This window comes from Jatropha curcas, chromosome 6 (assembly GCF_041381405.1).
Source record: "Jatropha curcas cultivar XTBG-Jc1 chromosome 6, XTBG_Jcur_1.0, whole genome shotgun sequence".
In the NCBI taxonomy this organism is placed as follows: Eukaryota; Viridiplantae; Streptophyta; class Magnoliopsida; order Malpighiales; family Euphorbiaceae; genus Jatropha; species Jatropha curcas.
Window position 1 is genome coordinate 24,143,881 of NC_143156.1, and position 20,289 is coordinate 24,164,169.

The 20,289-nt window shown below is 30.0% G+C and overlaps 2 protein-coding genes across 6 annotated transcripts; both read left to right on the forward strand.

Annotated features, from left to right (window-relative positions):
* Positions 1-7,195: 7,195 nt before the first annotated feature.
* Positions 7,196-10,702, forward strand: ARP1 (RNA-binding (RRM/RBD/RNP motifs) family protein). Of its 3 annotated transcripts, none has more exons than XM_012218358.4 (6): positions 7,196-7,528; positions 7,634-7,775; positions 8,224-8,347; positions 8,458-8,500; positions 9,010-9,238; positions 10,577-10,702. In XM_012218358.4, exons 1-6 carry the CDS (start codon positions 7,346-7,348, stop codon positions 10,606-10,608), a joined length of 753 nt encoding a protein of 250 aa, XP_012073748.1. In that variant the 5' UTR covers positions 7,196-7,345; the 3' UTR covers positions 10,609-10,702. The 3 variants fall into 3 exon arrangements, with proteins under 3 accessions (XP_012073748.1, XP_012073739.1, XP_012073757.1); XM_012218349.4 differs by lacking the exon at positions 10,577-10,702 and adding an exon at positions 10,009-10,423; XM_012218367.4 differs by lacking the exon at positions 10,577-10,702 and adding an exon at positions 9,989-10,423 and having other exon boundaries at positions 7,199-7,528.
* Positions 10,703-16,087: 5,385 nt separating this feature from the next.
* On the forward strand, positions 16,088-20,108 carry LOC149495757 (uncharacterized). Of its 3 annotated transcripts, none has more exons than XM_089723359.1 (8): positions 16,088-16,304; positions 17,016-17,180; positions 17,603-17,788; positions 17,877-18,143; positions 18,393-18,457; positions 18,667-18,811; positions 18,890-19,497; positions 19,605-20,108. In XM_089723359.1, the coding sequence occupies exons 1-8, from the start codon at positions 16,265-16,267 to the stop codon at positions 19,959-19,961; spliced, it is 1,833 nt and encodes a 610-aa protein (XP_089579485.1). In that variant the 5' UTR covers positions 16,088-16,264; the 3' UTR covers positions 19,962-20,108. The 3 variants fall into 3 exon arrangements, with proteins under 3 accessions (XP_089579485.1, XP_089579486.1, XP_089579487.1); XM_089723360.1 differs by having other exon boundaries at positions 16,089-16,304; positions 18,423-18,457; XM_089723361.1 differs by lacking the exon at positions 16,088-16,304 and adding an exon at positions 16,311-16,449.
* The last annotated feature ends 181 nt before the right edge of the window (positions 20,109-20,289 follow it).

Consider the following 20,289-nt stretch of genomic DNA (forward strand, 5'->3'; position numbering starts at 1 on the left):
ATTATTGTATTTATAATTACTTTAAAATAACAAATGAATGTTAACATTATCATAAAAAATTCAAGTTGATAGTGTTTTACACATATATGTATAATAAATTATATTTTCAATAATTATTTACATTTTAACAACAATTATTATTTAATTTTTACCAAATAATCAACATTCATTAACTAACAGCTATTGATTATTAGCGGTTGTTATACCTACAATTATCATAAATAATTAAATTAAATAGGCCCTAAATCAATATTTCCTTTTCATATTATTTTATAAAAACAACGATGCGTTCATAGGTTAAAGACAAGACACTCTTTTATAGAATCATGATAATTTTATAAAAGTGCTAAAAAAAGTTTCTGAAAAGCAATATAACATATTACTAATTTGTGGAGTCTTATTAATGAATTTCTTCTTAATTTTAAATTTTTCATAAAAAATTTTTTGATATAAAAAAATAAAATTTTATAGGGCTAAAACATAAGACTATAAAACTCTTTTTTTTTATTTATTTATTTCAATGTTCCTTCCATATAAAATACGTGCGTTGCCAGACAAATGCCCTGCAAACGTTTATAAGACATATTTTTGAGAGACATGTCAGCTATTTAACAATGTCCACGTGCCCATAATTAACGCCTAAATTATTCATAGAGACCGCCCATAAATCACGTACGCGGTGATGACAAAATAAAAGACATCATATCATCTATATCTTCAAGGTTTAAGCTTTAGATTTTTGGGACTAATTGCAAAGAAATACATTATATAACTATATAAAAATGTGTTGATTGAGATTAGGGATGGAAGCAAAAGCGTATTTTTAGGTATCTATCCTAATTTGATTTATTTAATGAAAATACAAATAGTAATGATTTTGGGGCAAACATTTATAGTAAAATTATTATTCATGGTGTATACAGTCAAGATATAAGTGGAGATTAGGGGTGTCAAAATGGGTAATTGACGATTCGCCTAACACGAGAAATAAATGGGTTTAGATTAAGGTTAAATGAGTTCATATCACGTATCGTGTCACGGGTTGACACGCGGATTATACAAATGACTCGTTTATTTAAGAGTAAAGAGATAATTTTAGTGTCATAAATAAATAAACTTTATTGTTGCATTAATTTTTTTATTTTAGCTATGAATCTTGAAAAATCTATGCATTTTATATATGTAGAATTATTTTTAATTATGATTTAAGTTAAATATGTTAAAACTTAAAAATACAATAAGCCGATTAAGTGGGTCATATACATGTCAATATGACTCACTTAACCTGTTTATGATATTATACGAGTTACATGGGTTATATACAGGTAAACACGACCTACTTAACCTATTTATAATATTTAGCATGTTACAAGTATTGTGTTCGTGTTGACCCTAATCATGTCGTCTGTTAGGCAAATCCATATTGAACTTGACCCGTCAACCCATTTTGACACCCCTAAGTGATCTAGATACATGCTATCTGTTTTTCACTATATTAAATGGATTTGATCAGGGGTATTTACGAGTATTTTACTTTTTTTTTAAAGGTACTATACTCCTTACTAGTAGAAAAAAAAACATTTTTTAAAACAAGTGCGAGTTTAGATAATTTAAAATTTATAGATATATTGTCTGTTTAAAGGTATTTTAAAAGGGGTTAAAATAAAAGCAGGTAGTAAAATTCTAAACGGTTTCGGATATAAATATCTAAATTAGATTTGAAACAAATATAAATACTAGAAATTAAATATTTATAAATATCTACCTCGCTTCTATCCTTAATTGGGATGGTAATCATTCGTTTATTGTATACAAGCAGACTTATATATAAGTTTTTCTTGTTAAATTTATTTACTATCCAACACGCATGTTTGGATAGAGCATAAGTGCATTAAATTTAAATAGCAATTTATAATTTAGGCTAAAATATTTTATTAGGATTAAAATAAATTAAACTCACATCCAAAGTCCCAGACCTTGATGTCGCAAAATATCAAAATAATCAATTACTCAGAAAGATATATTAAAGAATTTTAAAAGAGTAAAATTTTGAAATTATTTTTCATTTCTCCTTTATAATCTTTATTCCTAATTCATTTAAATCGCATTTGAGTATCAGTTAAACCTATTTATGTATCACTTATATCTTATATTAATTATTAATTATATTGAAATCGAGTCTGATTTTAAAAACACTGATAAATAATCCAAAGCCAGCAACTCACCATCTTCTCGAATACGTGCATCCAATCAATTTGATGGTTATTGGATTAGATTCACCAACCCTAATTAGTCAACATCATAACAAGGAGACTGTCTTAAATTCAAACCTTCTTGTCATCATACAAACACATTGTGGGACCCTTTGTGACATGGCCTCCAACAAAACCATTAATGAATCAAATATTAGAACATGGTTCCATTTTGAACATTACTTGGACTTTTGAGACTTTGCTATAATATTCCTACAAACAAAATCTCATGTGCTTAGGTGTTATTATTTAGTGCTTCTTTGTCTAATTCAGATGACATTTCAATGATTAAGATATGAAACTTTAAGGAAAAAGAAGAGCAACTTTGCATATGTTGAGGCCAATCGAGTGACGGTTTAGTTGGTTATTTTATTTATGTGTCACATGAGAGGTTTTGAATTCGAGTCCTATCGACTGTAATTATTCTTTTTCTGTTGCTAATAGAGAGCAACAGCTTACCTTTTTTATCCATAAAAGCCTCCAATAAATTAAAAAATATGGTAAAAGAGATAAATAATAAATTACATCAATAATGATTCAATTTTGCACTTAGTTATATTAAGATAAAATAAATTTCATCTTTTTTAGTTATAAATTTTAATTTTTATTTCTAAGATATCTCATTGATATTGGATAATTGAAATAGTGTAATGACATTAAAAATGAAATATTTCAGAAAAAAAAGTATAATTACGTAGAAACATAAGAAAAAGATTACAAAATATAATGATTAGGAATTATAATGATTTATTGAGAGAAAATAATTTTTTTAAGTGTAATATCTTATCTTTAGTTCTATACTTGTGCTTAAATTTTGTAACAAAGGATTTATATAATTCATCCCAATTAATTTAGGAATAAGGCTTAAAGCATATTTTGTTTCCTCTATTGACAATTACAGGAAGTGAAAGATTTAATCATCGAAAATTCATGTCCAAGGTAAATTTCTACATATTGAATCATTACTCTTTTACTTCAAATTTTTTTTTTTTTTTTTTAAATCTGGTTGTTTATTTAAAAATAAATAAATAAACAAATAAATCGTGTAAAATGGGCCCATGCTGCGTAGATAAAATGGTGGGTCCATGTGATCCAGCAGAGAAGTTGGTCGCATTGAGGTTGATGCACATTAGAAGAGTATTCTGATTTTGACCATTTCGTTGCTTACAAAAGTTTCTAAATAATAAATGATTATTATTATAAATTTATAAAGAAGATTAAGCCCACAGAAACGGGAAACCAATATTTGCTTAGCAAAACATTTTTTTTTTTTTTAGTTTTCTTTATTAATATCTAAGATTTTTTGCTTGCCAATCATGTGATGCCAAGTCACTAATCACTATCTTTGAACTCAGTTACTAGTAGTTTAGTTCTCGGATTGTGTGGAGGAATTAAGAGTTTCTTTTTTTTTTTTTTTAATCTACTTTTTCCCCTTTTGTCTTCATTTGTTTTGTTGTTTTCTTTTATTTCAAGAAATATTGGCAGTCAAATTATAGAAATAATAATAATAATAATAATAATAATAAAGAACAATACATTATATTTGAAATAAAATTAATCACAAAATAATTAATGGTTGCTTACATTAAAAGTTTTACGCAGTCAGATAAGATACATCAAGTCTATTAATTTTATTTTATTTTATTTTATTATTTTATATTTAAGTCAATCAATTCTCTTCTCTTCTCGTTCGTTTTTTTCATGTCTTTGGAAAATAAAAAGCGAGAGATTTTTTAAATTTAAATTCGAGTTCTCCCTATTAAATAATAGAATAGCCCCTTATTAAATAACTCGATACTCCAAACTATTGGACCTACCATAAATTTAACAACTAAAATTTGTTTCCATTAAATTATTTAATTCACTATCCAAAGAATATTTTTACAGTTAAGTAAATGATTTAAATAAATAATTTAAAGTAAATATGTGAAATTAAATAATAATATTATATTAAATATGGATGTTAAAATGGTCAAATAATACATTTAAAATAATATTTTTTAAACGAAAGACTGAAAAATTCACCGAGATCAAATCGTATTATCTCATAGGCTAATTAATATATTTACCGAATAATAAAAGTGAAATGGTAATTATAACCAAACTTAAAGAGCTAGTTAGTTATTTCACATTGGTTGTGAGTTCTCATGGTATACTTAGCCATTAAGGTACTCTTTGGAAATATGAAAGTGAAATTTAAAATTTATGTTGGAATAAGATTGTTTTGAATTTAATTTTTTACGTACTGGTAGGTCAGATTATTATTGAGATATTTTAATTTAATAGAGAACTCGTTGTCTTAGGAGAAGGAGATTCAGCTAATAAACTATGGAAAAAAAAAAAGAAATTTAAATAAATCTGGGAGGGGTATAATTGGTAATTGATATCGCGACAGCAAGGCATAGTTGTAGCTGATTATTGTCCGAAACAACCGGCCTTTCCGACCTGGCAACCCTTAGGACTGCACGACGCGTACGTTAAATTCGTTACCTTTGTTGGTCCCACTACCATTCAACGTACGGCCTTCACCTGTTCCTTCCCATCTTACCTGCGCGTGTGACTGACGACACTTCCGCAATTTACCATTTTAACACTTTCATTTTTACCCCCTCTTTTATTTTTTAAACTACTAATATCCGGACTTTATTATCATGGACCATCCAATCAAGCTAGAGGCTTACTTACAATTAAAGCTTCTTGTCTCTCCCTATAGGTGCGTTTTGAGGAATCGAATCTCATAACTCTTCCAATATATCTAATTTGGATTGTCAATTGAGCTAAACCTGTAGGTTCACTTTTACCTATTTTATTCTAGTAGTAATATGTTATGTGTGTGTGTATATATATATATATATATATGTTATATTAGTAAGGTGTAGTAGTAAGGTATTAACTCAGTAGTTATTAAAAAAAAAAATTCATGCATGTATTAAATTTATTTTCTGATTTGAAAAATTTAATTCACTCAAATAACACAATTGGCTACACAATTTTCTTTTTTGACTGACTAAATTAGTGAAAACTTTTATAGTTAAAATGATTCGAACTCAAGACATTTCACTTCTTACACAAACAAGAAGACCAATTAGACTATATTTTGGTTGGTTAAATCAAACTACGATTGGTATATAGAGTGAAAAATAAAATCATTAGTAAAATGACTCTATTTTTTATTTTTTTTATTTTTCTTTTAATAAATAAATGATATCATGTTTTAACTCATACATGTTATACTAATTTGTACCATTTTAATTTGGGTACGCAAAATTATCCACATTTAAAGTATGGAATCCAGAAAACATATGATGTGATTATGAAATTAAATCTTAGTAGGAAATTGAAGAGATAGTCTAAATATAATATTCGTTTAACCCTAGTATATAGATTTATGACTAGCTTTTCATCGTCCTCCTTTTGTCCCATAAATAATAATAAATAAAGACCGATGGAAGTTAAAGTAAGGATCAAGATGTAAATATCTTATCACCTAACGAACACAATGATAATTTTCCTTTGGCTATAAAAAGAACTCTACAGCGTCCATTTGCTCCTAATCAAATTATTTGAAGTTCTCTCAAAAGAAAGAACTTCAGTATAGCAAAAGCTCAATCAATCTTTTTATATCTTAAAACCATCTATTGGTAAATCATTAAATCAAATTTTAAAGTTTGAGAAGTTGAAGAACTTCAAGATTACATCAAAATTTGACTCATTACAAATGAAATATGATAGGAGTGAATTCAAAACTAAAGTGCGAGTTTTGAACAACTCAAGATCAATTATTAATTAAGCCTAACCGGTAATGACCTAAACAAATTATTAAGAAGTTGACTACACCATTTTTTTAGTCATTAAGAGACTCAATGGGTTAAAAGTAACATGACGGACTATACAACAGAAACAATTTTTTTCGTAACTCATCAAATTAGTGAAAATTTTTATGGTCAGGAGAATTATGCCTTTTGTTAAACAAATGATATCTCAAATCATTTTTTAGATTATCTTTGTAAGTGTAGCCTTTTCCCCTTTTTTTTTCCCCCATATTTTATGAGCTTTAATCAATTTCATGTTTGCTTTTTTTGTGACAAAAAAATTGGGAATGGAAAGAGCATACATGAGATTTAGAATTGACCTTTAAAAGGGATTTTGCCTTAGACTTACACTAATTTGATTTCTTTCTTGAGGAATTAGTGCATATCTAACTAATATATACTACTAATAGAAAGTAAATTTAATGTAAAGGTTTCAGTAGTTGTGTTGGAAAAATAATAAAATTAATTGTAACCCTTTTACATTTATTATTCTTTACAACTACATAAATTATTAACTCTCTTTATTTTTTTTTGAATAAGGTTATCACTTATTACCTTAAAATTTGGAGTACGAGATTATTACAAACGACTCTAACAGCCAGTCGCTTTAATAAAATGACTTCCTTTTATATTTTTCTTATGTTGATTACTCGTGATTCGAGAGTTTCTAGAAATAAGAATGGATCCTTATTTTTAAGCAATGAGATCATGACATTTGATTTAGTCCTAAAAAAAAGCATTTCATTGCTTCTTTTATTATTTTTCAATAAACTAATTAAATACTTAATTTTCCATTTAATCAATCAAAAAACACGTAACTGCAATTACACAAATCATGATTGACATTAAATGACTAAAAATGAAATGCAATTATTTTTAGAGAAAAATACGGAATACAAAGTACAATATCAATAATTAAAAAAAAGGATAAAAAAGTAAAATAAACCATGGGTGTTTTGGACATTTTATTGAACTAATCAATTTTCCATTGTTTACGCGCTAAATAAATTTCCCAACAACTCTCAATGGTAGCGCGTGACTTTTCCGCGATCAACTGATATGTGACAGGGTGAAATACATTTATGTGTGTGTGAAATCACGTTTGATGATGTCTTAGGCAAAGTCTATCTGTCTGCCTCTCTGTCTCTCTATTTTTTCCAAATATTTTATTCTTTCACCTTCTTCTTTATATACCTCCTTCTTCTTCGGTTCTTCTCTCGCTTTCTTCTCTCTTTCTTTCTTTTACATTTTCATCTGTAAAAGAAGCAGAAAACCACAACTATGACTTTGAGCAACAGTATTGGCCAATTCGGAGATACAACACTAACAAAAGTGTTCGTTGGAGGATTAGCATGGGAAACTCCAAAAGAAGCCATGAGAGAGCATTTTGAAAAGTACGGTGAGATTTTAGAGGCTGTGATTATTTCCGATAAGGTCACCGGCAGATCCAAGGGCTATGGATTTGTAAGTTTCTCTTCTTTTTTTTTTTTTTATTATTTAACTAAGTAGTACTAGTACATCTAGTCATCATGTAGTTCAGTATACTAATAAGTTCAGTTTCTTAATTAGGTTACGTTTAAGGACCCTGAAGCAGCTAAAAAGGCTTGCGAGGATGCTACACCGATCATCAATGGCCGCCGGGCCAACTGTAATCTGGCTTCGCTTGGTGCTCGCCGCCCAAGGTCCGCCACTCCGGGCCCTCCTCAACAAGGTATATACTATGTACTTTCAGTGTTACCAAATCAAAGCCGATTGGTTTTTCTTTCCTTTATGGTGCGAAAGCATATGGGATTAATGGTAACAATGTTGACTTATTTTCGGAAATTTAAAAGTCAAAACTTTCTTGAAGTGAAAAATCCTTGAAGTTACGTGGGTCCTTGCCATATTTAGCAAAAAAAGAAAAAAAAAAGAATAATAACTATATGTATTTTTCTGTTTTTCTAATAAATAAATAATTCATTTTTTTTAAATATAAAAATTATAACTATTACTAATCCTATAATTTTATTTTCATTAAAATATGATAATGTAAACTTTATGGTATGTATATTATAAAAATTAAAAATTTAAATTTATAAACGAATTTTACAAGTAACAAAACAGGTGGGCATCTCTATAAGTTCCAAAATAATGTGTTTTATTTGTATTCGATGATGAAGGATCCAACGTCGGACCGAGGTCCACATCATCGGCACCAGTAAATCATGTGCAGTGGTACTATCCTGCGGGTTCACCTGCGGCCCCATTTCATCATCAACACCATCAGGCCGTTCCTTATTATGGGTAATTAAACTAAACTCCATTAGTTCGTTTATCTTTATTATTATTATTGTTATTGTAATTTATGGAAATTAATGGACTTGTGTCTTATAATATTCTTTGCTCATGTGCAGTTATACCCCGACTTACGTTGCTACAGATGTTAGTTATAATCATGTGAGTGCTTCAATATACAATTATCACTTAGTATTATGTTTTTCTAATTATTTTTTCTAACTAATCTAAGACTAAATTTTTTTAATTTTCAAAAACTCTAAATAATTATTGCATTATCATTCAATTAGTTGTTAATATTCCATTTTGATTTTCAGTTTCTATTTTTTTTTATTTTCTAATAAAATTTTTAACAGAATTTGAAAATAGAATTTCCATGAAATATTATAGAATGTTTATGATTGAAAAACATAATAATGCATTATAATTCATTAAAACTTATCAAAATCGTATGATTATTATAAAAAATCTATCAACATCTAAGTTGTAAATTGACTGTGATCACCTCTATTTATAATAAATGGTTTCATTTGATCCATAAATTTTTGATAATCTACAATTAATTAAGAGAAATTAGTGAAATTGATGTGATAATTATTTTTTTAAAAGTTACATTTTCTGTCTAATGTTCTCTTTTCTTTTTTGGGGGTGAATTGATGATGGGTCCACAGAAGCTGAGCTACACAGGTGGGTCCTACATGAACGGTCATTTCTCACAGGTGTATCCAGGGCAGCCTATTATGGGTGCGAATGCAGTGATGCCAATGTACCCTCTGTATCACTTCCATCAATCACAGACAATGGGACTACCTGCCCATATCTTTCCTCCAACAACAGCGGGGCCCATCACCACTGTCCCTACCATAATGTCTAAACCTCCATCAATAGCCCCTAGCCCAGGTAATTATTTAATTTATTGGATATAATTAATTATACTATTATATACATGAATTATACAGGTGGTTGTATACTACCTTTTTGTGGTGGCATCACATGGTAACATGTCCCAGTTAACCTAGTCAGTAGTAGTCATTTAGTCAGTCAAATGTGAACAAAGAATCATTGTGTCACGTGCCATCGTGTTTGAGTTGGGTCCACTGCCAACCGGCACCCTTAGAAATCCACGTGACAGAGAAAGACCAAAATGCCCTTTTCGTCAGCGTGTGTAGAATAAAACACAAGTTGATCCATGGTGATTTTATGTGCTTTGTTCCATTCATTGTCATTTCCAACTCTTACCTTGTGTGCTTTCTGTCAATGCCAGCTCCTGTTTTTCAATGGAGGCAAGTTTAATTATCACTAAGTTCAAGTTTTATAGCAATTAATTAAATTTTAAACTATCTCAAAATAGTTAAAACGCAACGAAAATCGATATTTAATACTATCTATTCAAGTCTTGGAATGCAAATTGTGCCTAAGCCGAAGGTGCATTTGCTTAGGTATCGCGCAATATTGCTCCCAAACGTTAAAGATTATCGAGTTATCAGGTTTAGACAAGTCTAATCAATTTGGGTTGGAAGGTTCTTTCCTAGTGCAACGAATTATCGAAATTGCTCTAAATGCTATTTGTGGAATATATATATATAGTAGATAATCTGTGTCTGTATATATATGTAGTTAAATAAATGTGAACTGATATTACAGAGACAGTTTGTTTGGCTGTGGAATAGGTACAGTTGGGAGTGGAGAAAGCTTTAAAAAGATTGGGTAAGAGCAATAAGGAAGATGGAAGTTTAGTTGGCAATAACAGAAAAAAAAGGGAAAGGGAGTATTGTTAGCTACTGCAGAACAACATTCTTTTCTCATCTGTCGTGGCTGTTCTTTCCAATTTTTTTTTTTTTTTTAGTATTTATTATTATTATTATTATGATTATTCTTATTAGGTGTTTGATAAGATTCTTTCATTCTCTTTTCTTTCTGCCTCTAACATCTCAGCTTGAGCTGTGAACTGAACTATTAGGAAAAGAAAAATATTAATTATTGTAACAGAGAAGTCAGGATTGATATGTATAAAACCCGTATCTTATGGGTTGCTTTTGATGGCTTCAATGAACTTTGCTGCATAAAAGCTGCATCTTTATATAATTCTTTCTTTCTTTCTTTCTATTTATATATATAATTTTGAATATGACTTTATCTAAGCAAGAAACTTTTTTTTTTTTTTTTTTTGTATAAAAAAAACAGTAATAATTATAAAATATAAGTTTGATAAGTTAGTTGATATGTTATAATTTTCAGGTGGAACAGTTAATAGACTGTTGTGTGGTTGATGCTGGACCTGTAACAGTACGAAATGTAGCTTATCAAATGTATCCAGAGTCTTCTATTGACGAGATTTTAGTCATCTATTACCAAACCATTATTATCCTTACGTAAACTAATTATGAAATAAACTCGTCTTTTTTATATTCATTTGAAATAATAAGTACTAACCTGCAATTTCACTCTGAAAAGTTGTCAATTTATTGCAATTGCACCATAATTTACTTTTAAGGTGCAATTGCACTCTAAAAGTGAATTAAACAATTTAGAATTTGTCAATTTGTTGCAATTACATCTTAAAAATAAACTAAAATCGGAATTTTGATTAAAATAATATAAAAAATACACTTTATACCAAGTATTTAAGTAATAAATAATAAAATCCAACCCAAGTATTCATATAATAAAAAAAAATCAAGATTGAATATTTGATTTTAAAATGTAAAAATAATGAGTTGGTATTAATTTAAATTAGGGTGTAATTACAATTAAGTTCATAAGTAGAGTGTGCTTAGGGTACAAAGGTCGATTTAGAATGAAATTGTAAATACTTGAAGAGTTGGGGTGAAATTGAAGGTCCGGACAAATGTATTAATTTTAATGTAACCACTCTAGCTGTACAAGACCTTATAAAAGAAAATAACAGTTTCCAAAGTGGGCTAGACCAAGCTGAGCCCAAGACCGAACTCCAAATCCAAGTCTGGAAAGTTTATTTGGATAGTGTCTCTAATCTTAGGTAAACTTAGTCTACTACTTGAAAATCTTCAATTGCATTTTTTTCATCAGCATATGGATGAGAAAAAGAAGAAAATACACTCTTGAAATTATTTACCCCAGTGTTTTTTTTTTTCTGTCAACTCTTGAAATTTGTTGAAGTTTAAAGAATTAAATTATGAATTTGTACAACTTCTCTTATTTATTTATTTATTTAAAGAATATATTACTTTAGAATCACACCCCATTCTGAGATTTTTAAAACCTTCAAAAATGAAAGATTGTGTTGAACAAGGGATTTTAAAAGTTTAATACATACATTAACACTTCAACTTTATATAAAAAAAAGTCCAATACTCCAACTTTTAAGTTGGCCCAGTAAATTTTTCAGTTTATAAAATTATACATACATATTCAGGAGGTTAAGGTGAGGGAGAGTGGATTTATAGTATCTCATCTACAATTCGCAGATGATTCGGTTATATTTAATGTTGCTAAAGAAGATTAAATTTGTGATTTAAGAAGTAACTCTAGTGTGTTTCCACTTTCTTTCTGGGCTTCGTGTTAATTTCAGTGAAAGTAGACTATTCGGGATAAATCTTTTTGAAGAAGAATTGACAAATTTTGCTTCGATATTAGAATGTGTGCTAGACAAATTTTTCTCTTTGTAACTTGGTATTCCCATTGGAAGCAGTCCAAGAAAGATTGTTACATGGTCTGCGGTGATTCAAAAATTTGAAAAAAGATTATCTCTATGGAAGGCTAGAAACTTCTCCTTTGGGGGTAAGATTGCTTTGATTAAGTCTGTCTTAGATTCTTTGCCCCTTTACTACATGTCAGTGTTTAAAGCTTCTTCAGCAATAATCAAGAAAATAGAGGCAATCAGAAGAGTTTCCTGTGGGGTATAAAGGGTTGGATAATGAAAGACCGGTGAATTGGGTTGCTTTGAAAAGCATCTGTAGAAACAAAAAAATTTGGGGGCCATGGTGTTGCGAATTTCAGAAGGAAGATCTTAGCTCTTTTGGGTAGCTGCTGGTGGTGGAGATTTAAGGCTGAGAGTGCTTTTCTTTGGTAGAAAATTATAATATCAAAATATGGTAATGAGGGTATGTTGAATGTTGATCTGGATAATAACCTTTGGAAAAAATTGTCTCCTATATGGAAAGATATTGTGGAGGTTGGGGTTTCTTCCCCTTTGAGACATTTTTTTAAAGGGGATTTTAGATGGATGTTAGGAGATGGGCATTTGATTAAATTTTGGTTGGACTTATGGGTTGAAGATGTGCCGTTGTCTTCTTTGTTTCCCAGGTTGTTTAGATTAGCAAAAAATAAATGAGCAAGAGTTTGTGAGTGTGGATATGTTGAAAATAGTAAGTGGGTGTGGATAGTAGAGTGGTAGCGTGATTTAAGGAGCTTTGAGGAAGAGTATTGGAATCAACTCTCCAAGAGGCTAGAGAACTTGTGTGTTTTACCCAACAACGAGGATAGACTAATCTGGTCTTTTTATAAAAAAGGTAAATTCTCAGTCAAGAATTTGACATGTTTATTGGAAGAGGCTGAGTCGGAGGTGGGTAGCATTTCTTATAATTTAAAATTGGTGTGGTCATCTATTTCCTAGCTCTCCTTTTTTCTTTGGAGAGTTATGATTAATTAAATTCCTTGTAGAATTAATCTTCTTAGCCGTCTTATTTTATCAAGTTCTCAAGACTTTTCTTTGCCCTTTCTGCGGTTCTGAGATTGAGTCTGATGTTCATCTCCTCCTGCTAAGTTCTTTCCAGAAAGGTTTGGGAGGGTGTGTTGCATTGATGGAATGCAAGCTGGGTTTTGCCTAGTTCCTTGATAGATTTGAGTTGGCAATGGCAAAGTATAGTGAAAATAAAAGGTAGCTCTCTTTCTTGGAATTCCTTAATGGGTGTTACTCTATGGTCGGTATGGTTGGTGAGGAATAAAGCGATTTTCAATAGTGAGATTAAGAGGATGGAAGAGATGGTGGATTTGATTAAAGTTAGAAGTTTCGAATTATTAAAATTGAAAGATAAGTTGGATTCCTTTAATCTGGGTGATTGATTTGCGTTTCCTGTAGAGGTTTGTAAGTCAGGTCGTGCGTTTGGCAGAAAGTCATCAGTTTCGATTAAGGAAGCTTTTTGGATTAATCCGGCAATGGGTTGGATGGAGTTGAATATCGATGGATCCTCTCTAGGTAAGCCGGGACTTGCGGATGTTGGTGGTGTGTTGCGAGATAGTTTAGGCTCTGTGAAGTATATTTTCTTTCATTCGGTTGAAATTATTGACTTAAATGAAGCTGAAATTCTAGCTATTTTTGCAGCTGTCGAATTTTATTAGCAGTAGACGTTTAAGCTATGTGCGCTGATTGTGGAATCTGATTCCAAAAATGTGTTATGTTGGATTTGGCAAAAACATAATAGACCTTGGAGAATGTGGGGAAAATTTAACAGGTTTGATTATGTTGTGGATCAACTTAAGGAGGTTTAGTTTGTTTTCATCCATAGAAATGGGAATTACTTTGCTGATAGCCTAGCGAAAAAAGGAGTGACTGCTGCGTCTCCATTCTTAGCATGGATTTAATTTTGTTGTTTTTGTTGTGTTTGTGTTTCTTGCAAGCTGTGCTAATGCTTAGTCTCAAGTTTGCTTCTAAGCTTTGGGGTTGCTTTCTTATTGTTTGTTGTGTTTTTTCTTAGTGTGTTTTGTTGTTACTGTAAGTATCATTCTCTTACCTTAAGAGAAGTTCCTACAGTTGTCTGCAGTTTTTTGTTTTTTTTTGTCTTTTGTCTTTGATTTTTCTGCAGTTTTGTTCCTGGTTTTCTGCAGTTTTTTTGTTCTTGGTTTGGGTTTTCTTATCAATCTGAGTTAAGATGGGCATTTTGAGTTAGCCTATTGGCTAGGGATTAGCTCTTTGATTATAAGTTTACTGTTAACCTTCTTTTTCAATCCTTTAATAACAGTTCTGCATTGCTTATAAAAACATATATATACAATTTGCAAAACCTGAATTATTAAACAGAAATTTAGACATTTTTCAATTGTTATTGTTGCATCCAATAAGTAGATACTTGAAACATATTTAATAAAAATTATTAAATTACAATTTTCACATTTTAAAATTATCTTACATATATATGATAAGTATAATTTTAAAATATTCAATAAATATGATTTTATAAAATAAAATATTTTGATAAGTATAAATTACAAATTGAAGAGTTTAATGGATTAATATAAATTTGAGTACCATTGTATTTTCTTTAAAAAATTTAGATCAATTTATAAAAAATGCTATTTTCGACAAAAAGTACCAAAGTGTTAACGAAATCAAAATTTAAGAATCTCGTAATTAATTTTTAGAAACGAAACTTTTCTTTTCCTATATATATATTTGATTGGATTTTAGAAAATCAAGGAATTTTACTCTATTTTTTTCCATCAAATTATGAATTATTTAAATTTAATTATCCAAATCATTTCATAACAAACATAACCCACAAAATTTTGTGGGTTATGTTTTATTACACAGATTTTGTGTAATACAATTAAGTTTTGACCAGCAAAATTTTGCTTATAATTATTATTATTCTTTAAATGAGGCTAATTAAATTGACTAGAAAATTTCCTTGTCTATTGGGAAATTTCTTTTCTAATTGATTTTGAATGTATTTTTTTAAAGAGAAAGAGTCATTAATGTTTATAAAATTATTTATATTAATTTAAATTAAAAGTTTTAACCTCTTTTAAAACTTATGAGTTATTAAAAATTTCAAACATGTAATCCACGATCATTTGGTCTAGTGGTTCAAGTGCATTAGATTTCATTTAAGTGATTGCTGGATCAATCTCTCATCCGTCCAATAATTAAATGAAGAGTGGAAGGATAAAAAAAATTCAAATATAAATAAATTTGGTTAGAAACAATTAAAAGTAGGCGGTGCATGCCTTTAAGAATAAAATAGTCAGTTATTTTCTCAGATTTTTTTACATTATTACAAAAATGCTGTCTAATTTTAGCAAAAATATCTATATCAACCAAAAATAAAGCAAATCTTTAACAATAGAAAAAAATTATTTAATTTTTACCTTTAAAAAAAGAATAGAAGAAAAAGAACATTTCTCAAATTATTTTTTAATCAAAATAAGTAATAATTTGAGAAATTAAAATTACACTTTAAAGTTTAGGTCAGTATTGTTTTAATTTATTTTTTAAAATTTTTCATTTTTATTATAGATTAATCTTGTAAATTTGAGAAGGTAAGGTTATTAATTTTATCAAATTAAACATAAAAAATTTGTTTTTAAATTTTCATTTTATTATGAATTAATACTTTTATAAATTATAAATTATAAATGAATTTTCTAAAAAAATTAAAAAGTTAAGCTTATTAATTTTATCAAAATTAAAAATCAATAAAGTATTTAACATTCTAACAATAATTTGTATTTTACCAATCACTGTAATTGTTTTATTTTTTTATTTTTAATAATTATTTTATTTTTATTAAATTATCGTTCCAACTCATCATTCTTAATTGTATAATTTTTTTCCTTAATTGGATATAATTTCATTGCTTCCTCATATAACGTAGGATTGTTGACCAAAACGATATGATTGGACAAATCAGATACTAAAGAAACCATTATTGGGTGTTTGACTTTATGCCACCCAAACCAATGGCGATTGGCGGGTGATATTATATCTTACTGTAACTATTTCAATTTTGAAAAAAACACATAAAGAAAAGAATTAGCATTTTGTTTTCTAATTACGCTCCTTGAAGCAAAAAACATAACAGTCGTTTCAGTTATCTTCTCACTAATTACTATTAATAATTACTCTTTTTTAGTGTAATAATTTCTCTTCTTTCTTTAAAAATTTAAATTTTCCCTCTCTTCTGTCTGTAATAGAAGAATCTTGAGTAAGAAACGCTCCATTTCATCAAAATGTCCTCCAAAAGCGATTTTCAAGAATTTCAATTCCCAGGTTCTCTCTTTTCCTGTCTCTCTTGAAGTTGAAATCTTTTTCTTTCTTTCTTTCTTTCTCTTTCTTGCTTGCTTTCTGTATTAATCCATTGGATTGTTGAATCAAAGATGACCAAGAAATTGCTTTCTGGATTTCTTGCATTTTGGTAATTGAATTCTTGTCTGTTTCTTGTGTTATTGATAGAAATATGGGGGTTGTTTTTATGCCTCATGACTTCTTTTGGGAATTTAGAGATTGTTATTACGTGAAAGGAAGTTGATATTATATTTGGTTTGGTTTTTGTTTCCTAAACCCATTTCAATAAATATAGATTTTTTTATTTTCTATCATATAACTATTGAATTGGGTATTTGTTACATGCTTTGAATCCCCTTTAGATTTCTAGCGCCTTTTCTTGCCCCTTTTCTATTCAGGGAGAATTGCATTTGCTTACCGTTGAAAATTGCCATTAGGGATCACTAGACTCGTTGATTTTTGGTTTCAGGTATATACCAAGAGTGGCTATCTATCCTATAATTTTAAAGATTTAAATGCTATGGTGCTTTGTATGTTTAGTTAAATGATATTAGCCTTAAAGACTGTTGGTAGGAACCCAATAATTGTTATTTGCACTTGCCTTCTCATGTCAGTTCCTTTATCATACTTTTTCTTTTTCTTTTTTTTCTGCCAGAACTAAAATTTTCCAATGCCTCAATTTTGAAAAACTTTCAGATAATAGAAAGAAGGTTGATTTTCAGTTGGTTGACACTATGGATCCCCAAAAAGTGGAGAATGCTCCCAATATACTTAAGCATAGGGATAGAGATTCTCTACAATCTGAACCTTTTGACTTGCGCAAGAGTTTGGCATGGGATAGCGCCTTTTTCACTAGCCCAGGTTTGATTTCTTATGTCTAATTGAATAATGTTGCTTATTGAGTGCAGTATATTAGTTTCAGTTCTTGAGGCTTTGTTCAGTATTAAATAAATTCCTTTGATATTGTATATTTTTTCTACTACTTTTTTATATTAGTGCATACCTAGCTATGAACATAGTAGAATGGAAACAAAGAATTCATATAGCCAATCCAACTGGTTTGTGTTAAGGTTTAGTTGTTATTGTATTTGAAATTGTATAGTTTTGTGTTTATAAAGGATGGAAATGTTCAATTATTCCCCTGAAATCATTGTTATGAAATTTCATAGTTAATTAAATACCATCACTTGTAAACGAATTCAGATTTTTCAAATTCATCAAAAAAAGGGCTAAATTCTTTTGTAGCTTAAAATTTTATTGCAATGTGTTCTTTTCCTGCTCAGGAGTTCTGGATGCAGAAGAGTTGTTTGAAACTCTCAATTTTCAGATAGTTGACAATGGGGCAGATATAGCTGAGCAGAAGGAACCAAAGTCTTCACTCTCTAAATCCACGACAACAGCAAGAACAAGTGGAATTGATAATTTGCGCAAAAGTTTAGCTTGGGATAGTGCCTTCTTTACAAATGCAGGTAGCTTTGCCAAGCTGAAGAAGTCTCATTTCAGGTTTCATTTCCTCATTTATGTTTACTAATACTTGTTGAGGATTTTTATTCTTAGGAGTTCTGGATGCTGAGGAATTGTCTGTCTTAAATAGAGGATTTAAAAAACCTGAAATGCTTCATTTTCCCGGTTTTGATGAAGAAATCTGGAGGTCTGCAGAATCAAATTCTACCATAACTAGTGATGGTCACTCCCTTGCAAGCCTTGAGATTGATCTTTTTGATGATATAAGGGCATCTATTAATAAGTCAATTGATGCGTCATTCAATTATGCAACTTCAGCTTGCAAACTAAAAGGTGAAAAACCACTGCAAACTGGCCATGGTAAGTGGGAGCTATTTTTTTCTCCATTGGGGCATTAGTTAAACCTAGAACTATTTAGTCCATTTTGTATGTCATTTACGGTCTTAGCTACTGGCAGTTAGGTCAAGATGAAACTTCAGTTATTCTGTTATTCATCTACTTCTGTTATTTGTATATGGTAACTATTAGTGTCTCATTGAATATATTTTCTCTTTCTGTCATATTTGTTGCTTCTTAGCATACTGTTGAATGTTGATCATTTATGCTCAGTTCAGAGTGATGTTTTCTTCTATTTTCCAGCTTCAAAGATATCGGATGCTTCCTCTCGTGCAACTGTAAGTTCTTGATATGACCTTTTCTTACTCATTATGATTGATCCAGAGCAAAGGGACTCCCAATGCATCAGCTGAAATGTTCTCGATTGAAACTAGGATGCTTTAATTTATATCTTAGCTTTAGATAGCATTTAGTCTTTTTATTGTTATAATGGGAGGAATATTTTGAGAAATGTTAAAACTAACATCAATTACATGTTCAAATACAGCATACTGCTTCAAATGGAAAATCCAAGTCTTTGTCATCTGTTAAGCCACCAAAGATATCTGGCCGTGCTAATCCCTCACCGATAGTTCCCAGCAAAAGAGCTTCTTTGGGTGCAAATGTTAATCAAGCTATAAAATCTGCATCTGGTAAAGATTCTCAAATTCTTGATTTGTCAGTCACCAAAATTTGCTTGCATTGATACTGACCTTAAATGATTGTTGCAGGGAAAGATATGGCAATGCCAAAGAAAATGTGTTTGCGAGAGCTGAGCAGTTCAAAACCAACTTCAACATCACCTTCTTCTGTTTTGCCTGCTGGTGTGGACCAATTTGCAGGATTTGGTTACACTTCTGCTGATTTCACTAGTAAATCTTCTTCAAACTTGTTAAGGAGGACAACTGGCAACTTCCGTTTGACTGCTTCTGGTTCAAGCTTAAGAACTCCTTTGAAATGTTCAGTTGGAAACAAAAATGAGTTGGTGAATTCTAGTGACTCTATTTGTTTGTTGTCCACACCTAAATCGTCTGCTTATGCATCACCTGCTAGTTCCATTGATGGGTGGTACTCAAACTTGCCATCATCGACATCTATCAAGCAGAGATCAAATAGTTCATCTAGAGAGAGATCTCTTGACATTGGTGCCTCTAAAGCATCAAATTCCGAAGTTTGTCATTACAATCAACTCTTTTTAGGGCATGAAATTCAAGAAACTAAGTTCATGAATCCACAGATCAACAATAACACAATATGCAATTCTCCTGCCAATATTTCTAGAAAACTGAGACCTTCAGGTCTTCGAACGCCATCGCCAAAAATAGGATTTTTTGATTCGGTCAGTTATTATTTGTTCACGACTGATTTCCTGACAAGTTAAAATCATTATCAATGTATATTTCTCACTTAATACTTCTTTTTTTGTATAAAATTTTCTGTTTACAGGAAAGTTCTGCTGGTATAGCAGAAAATGCAGGTCTAAAGTTTCACTCTGGCACACTGGGCAGTTCTAAACCCAGAAATGGGATTAGCAATGCCAATGGATCTAATAGAACAAGAAATGGCAAGCATCGTTTAGCGGGATCCTCCACAGGCATGAAGGAAGAGGGAAAATTCAGCTTAAGAGAGAAAAAGCAACCATTGAAAGAGCGTGGAGATGTCAAGGGTTCACATTATCCTGAAAACATGCATGGAATTGGTGAATATAATAATAAGGAAAATATTGGTCGTTTGGCAAATCAAGTTGATGATCTAAGTCGAAGAATTGGAGCCATTGATTTTTGGCATTTTTCTGGGGAATAAGGATCTTTCTCCACAGTTTGATAGTTTTAGTTGTGAAAGGATTTGGAATGAAGGGTTTTTTTTTTTCCAACTCTGATGTGATTATACATAGGGGTTCAGTAAGTCTTCGTTGCCTCTTAAAATGGTTTATTATCAACAAATTAAATAGGTTACTTGTTCAGTTGATAGAAGAAATAAACATTTTTTACTTAGAAACCAAACAACAACATTTATAAACCTATGAAGTGATGCATCTTATATTAATGGTATCTTCTGTAACTGATGGTAAGAACAAAAAATCTAAGGTATTGCTTGAAAATATTTGATAAAAATCTCGAAATACTATAAT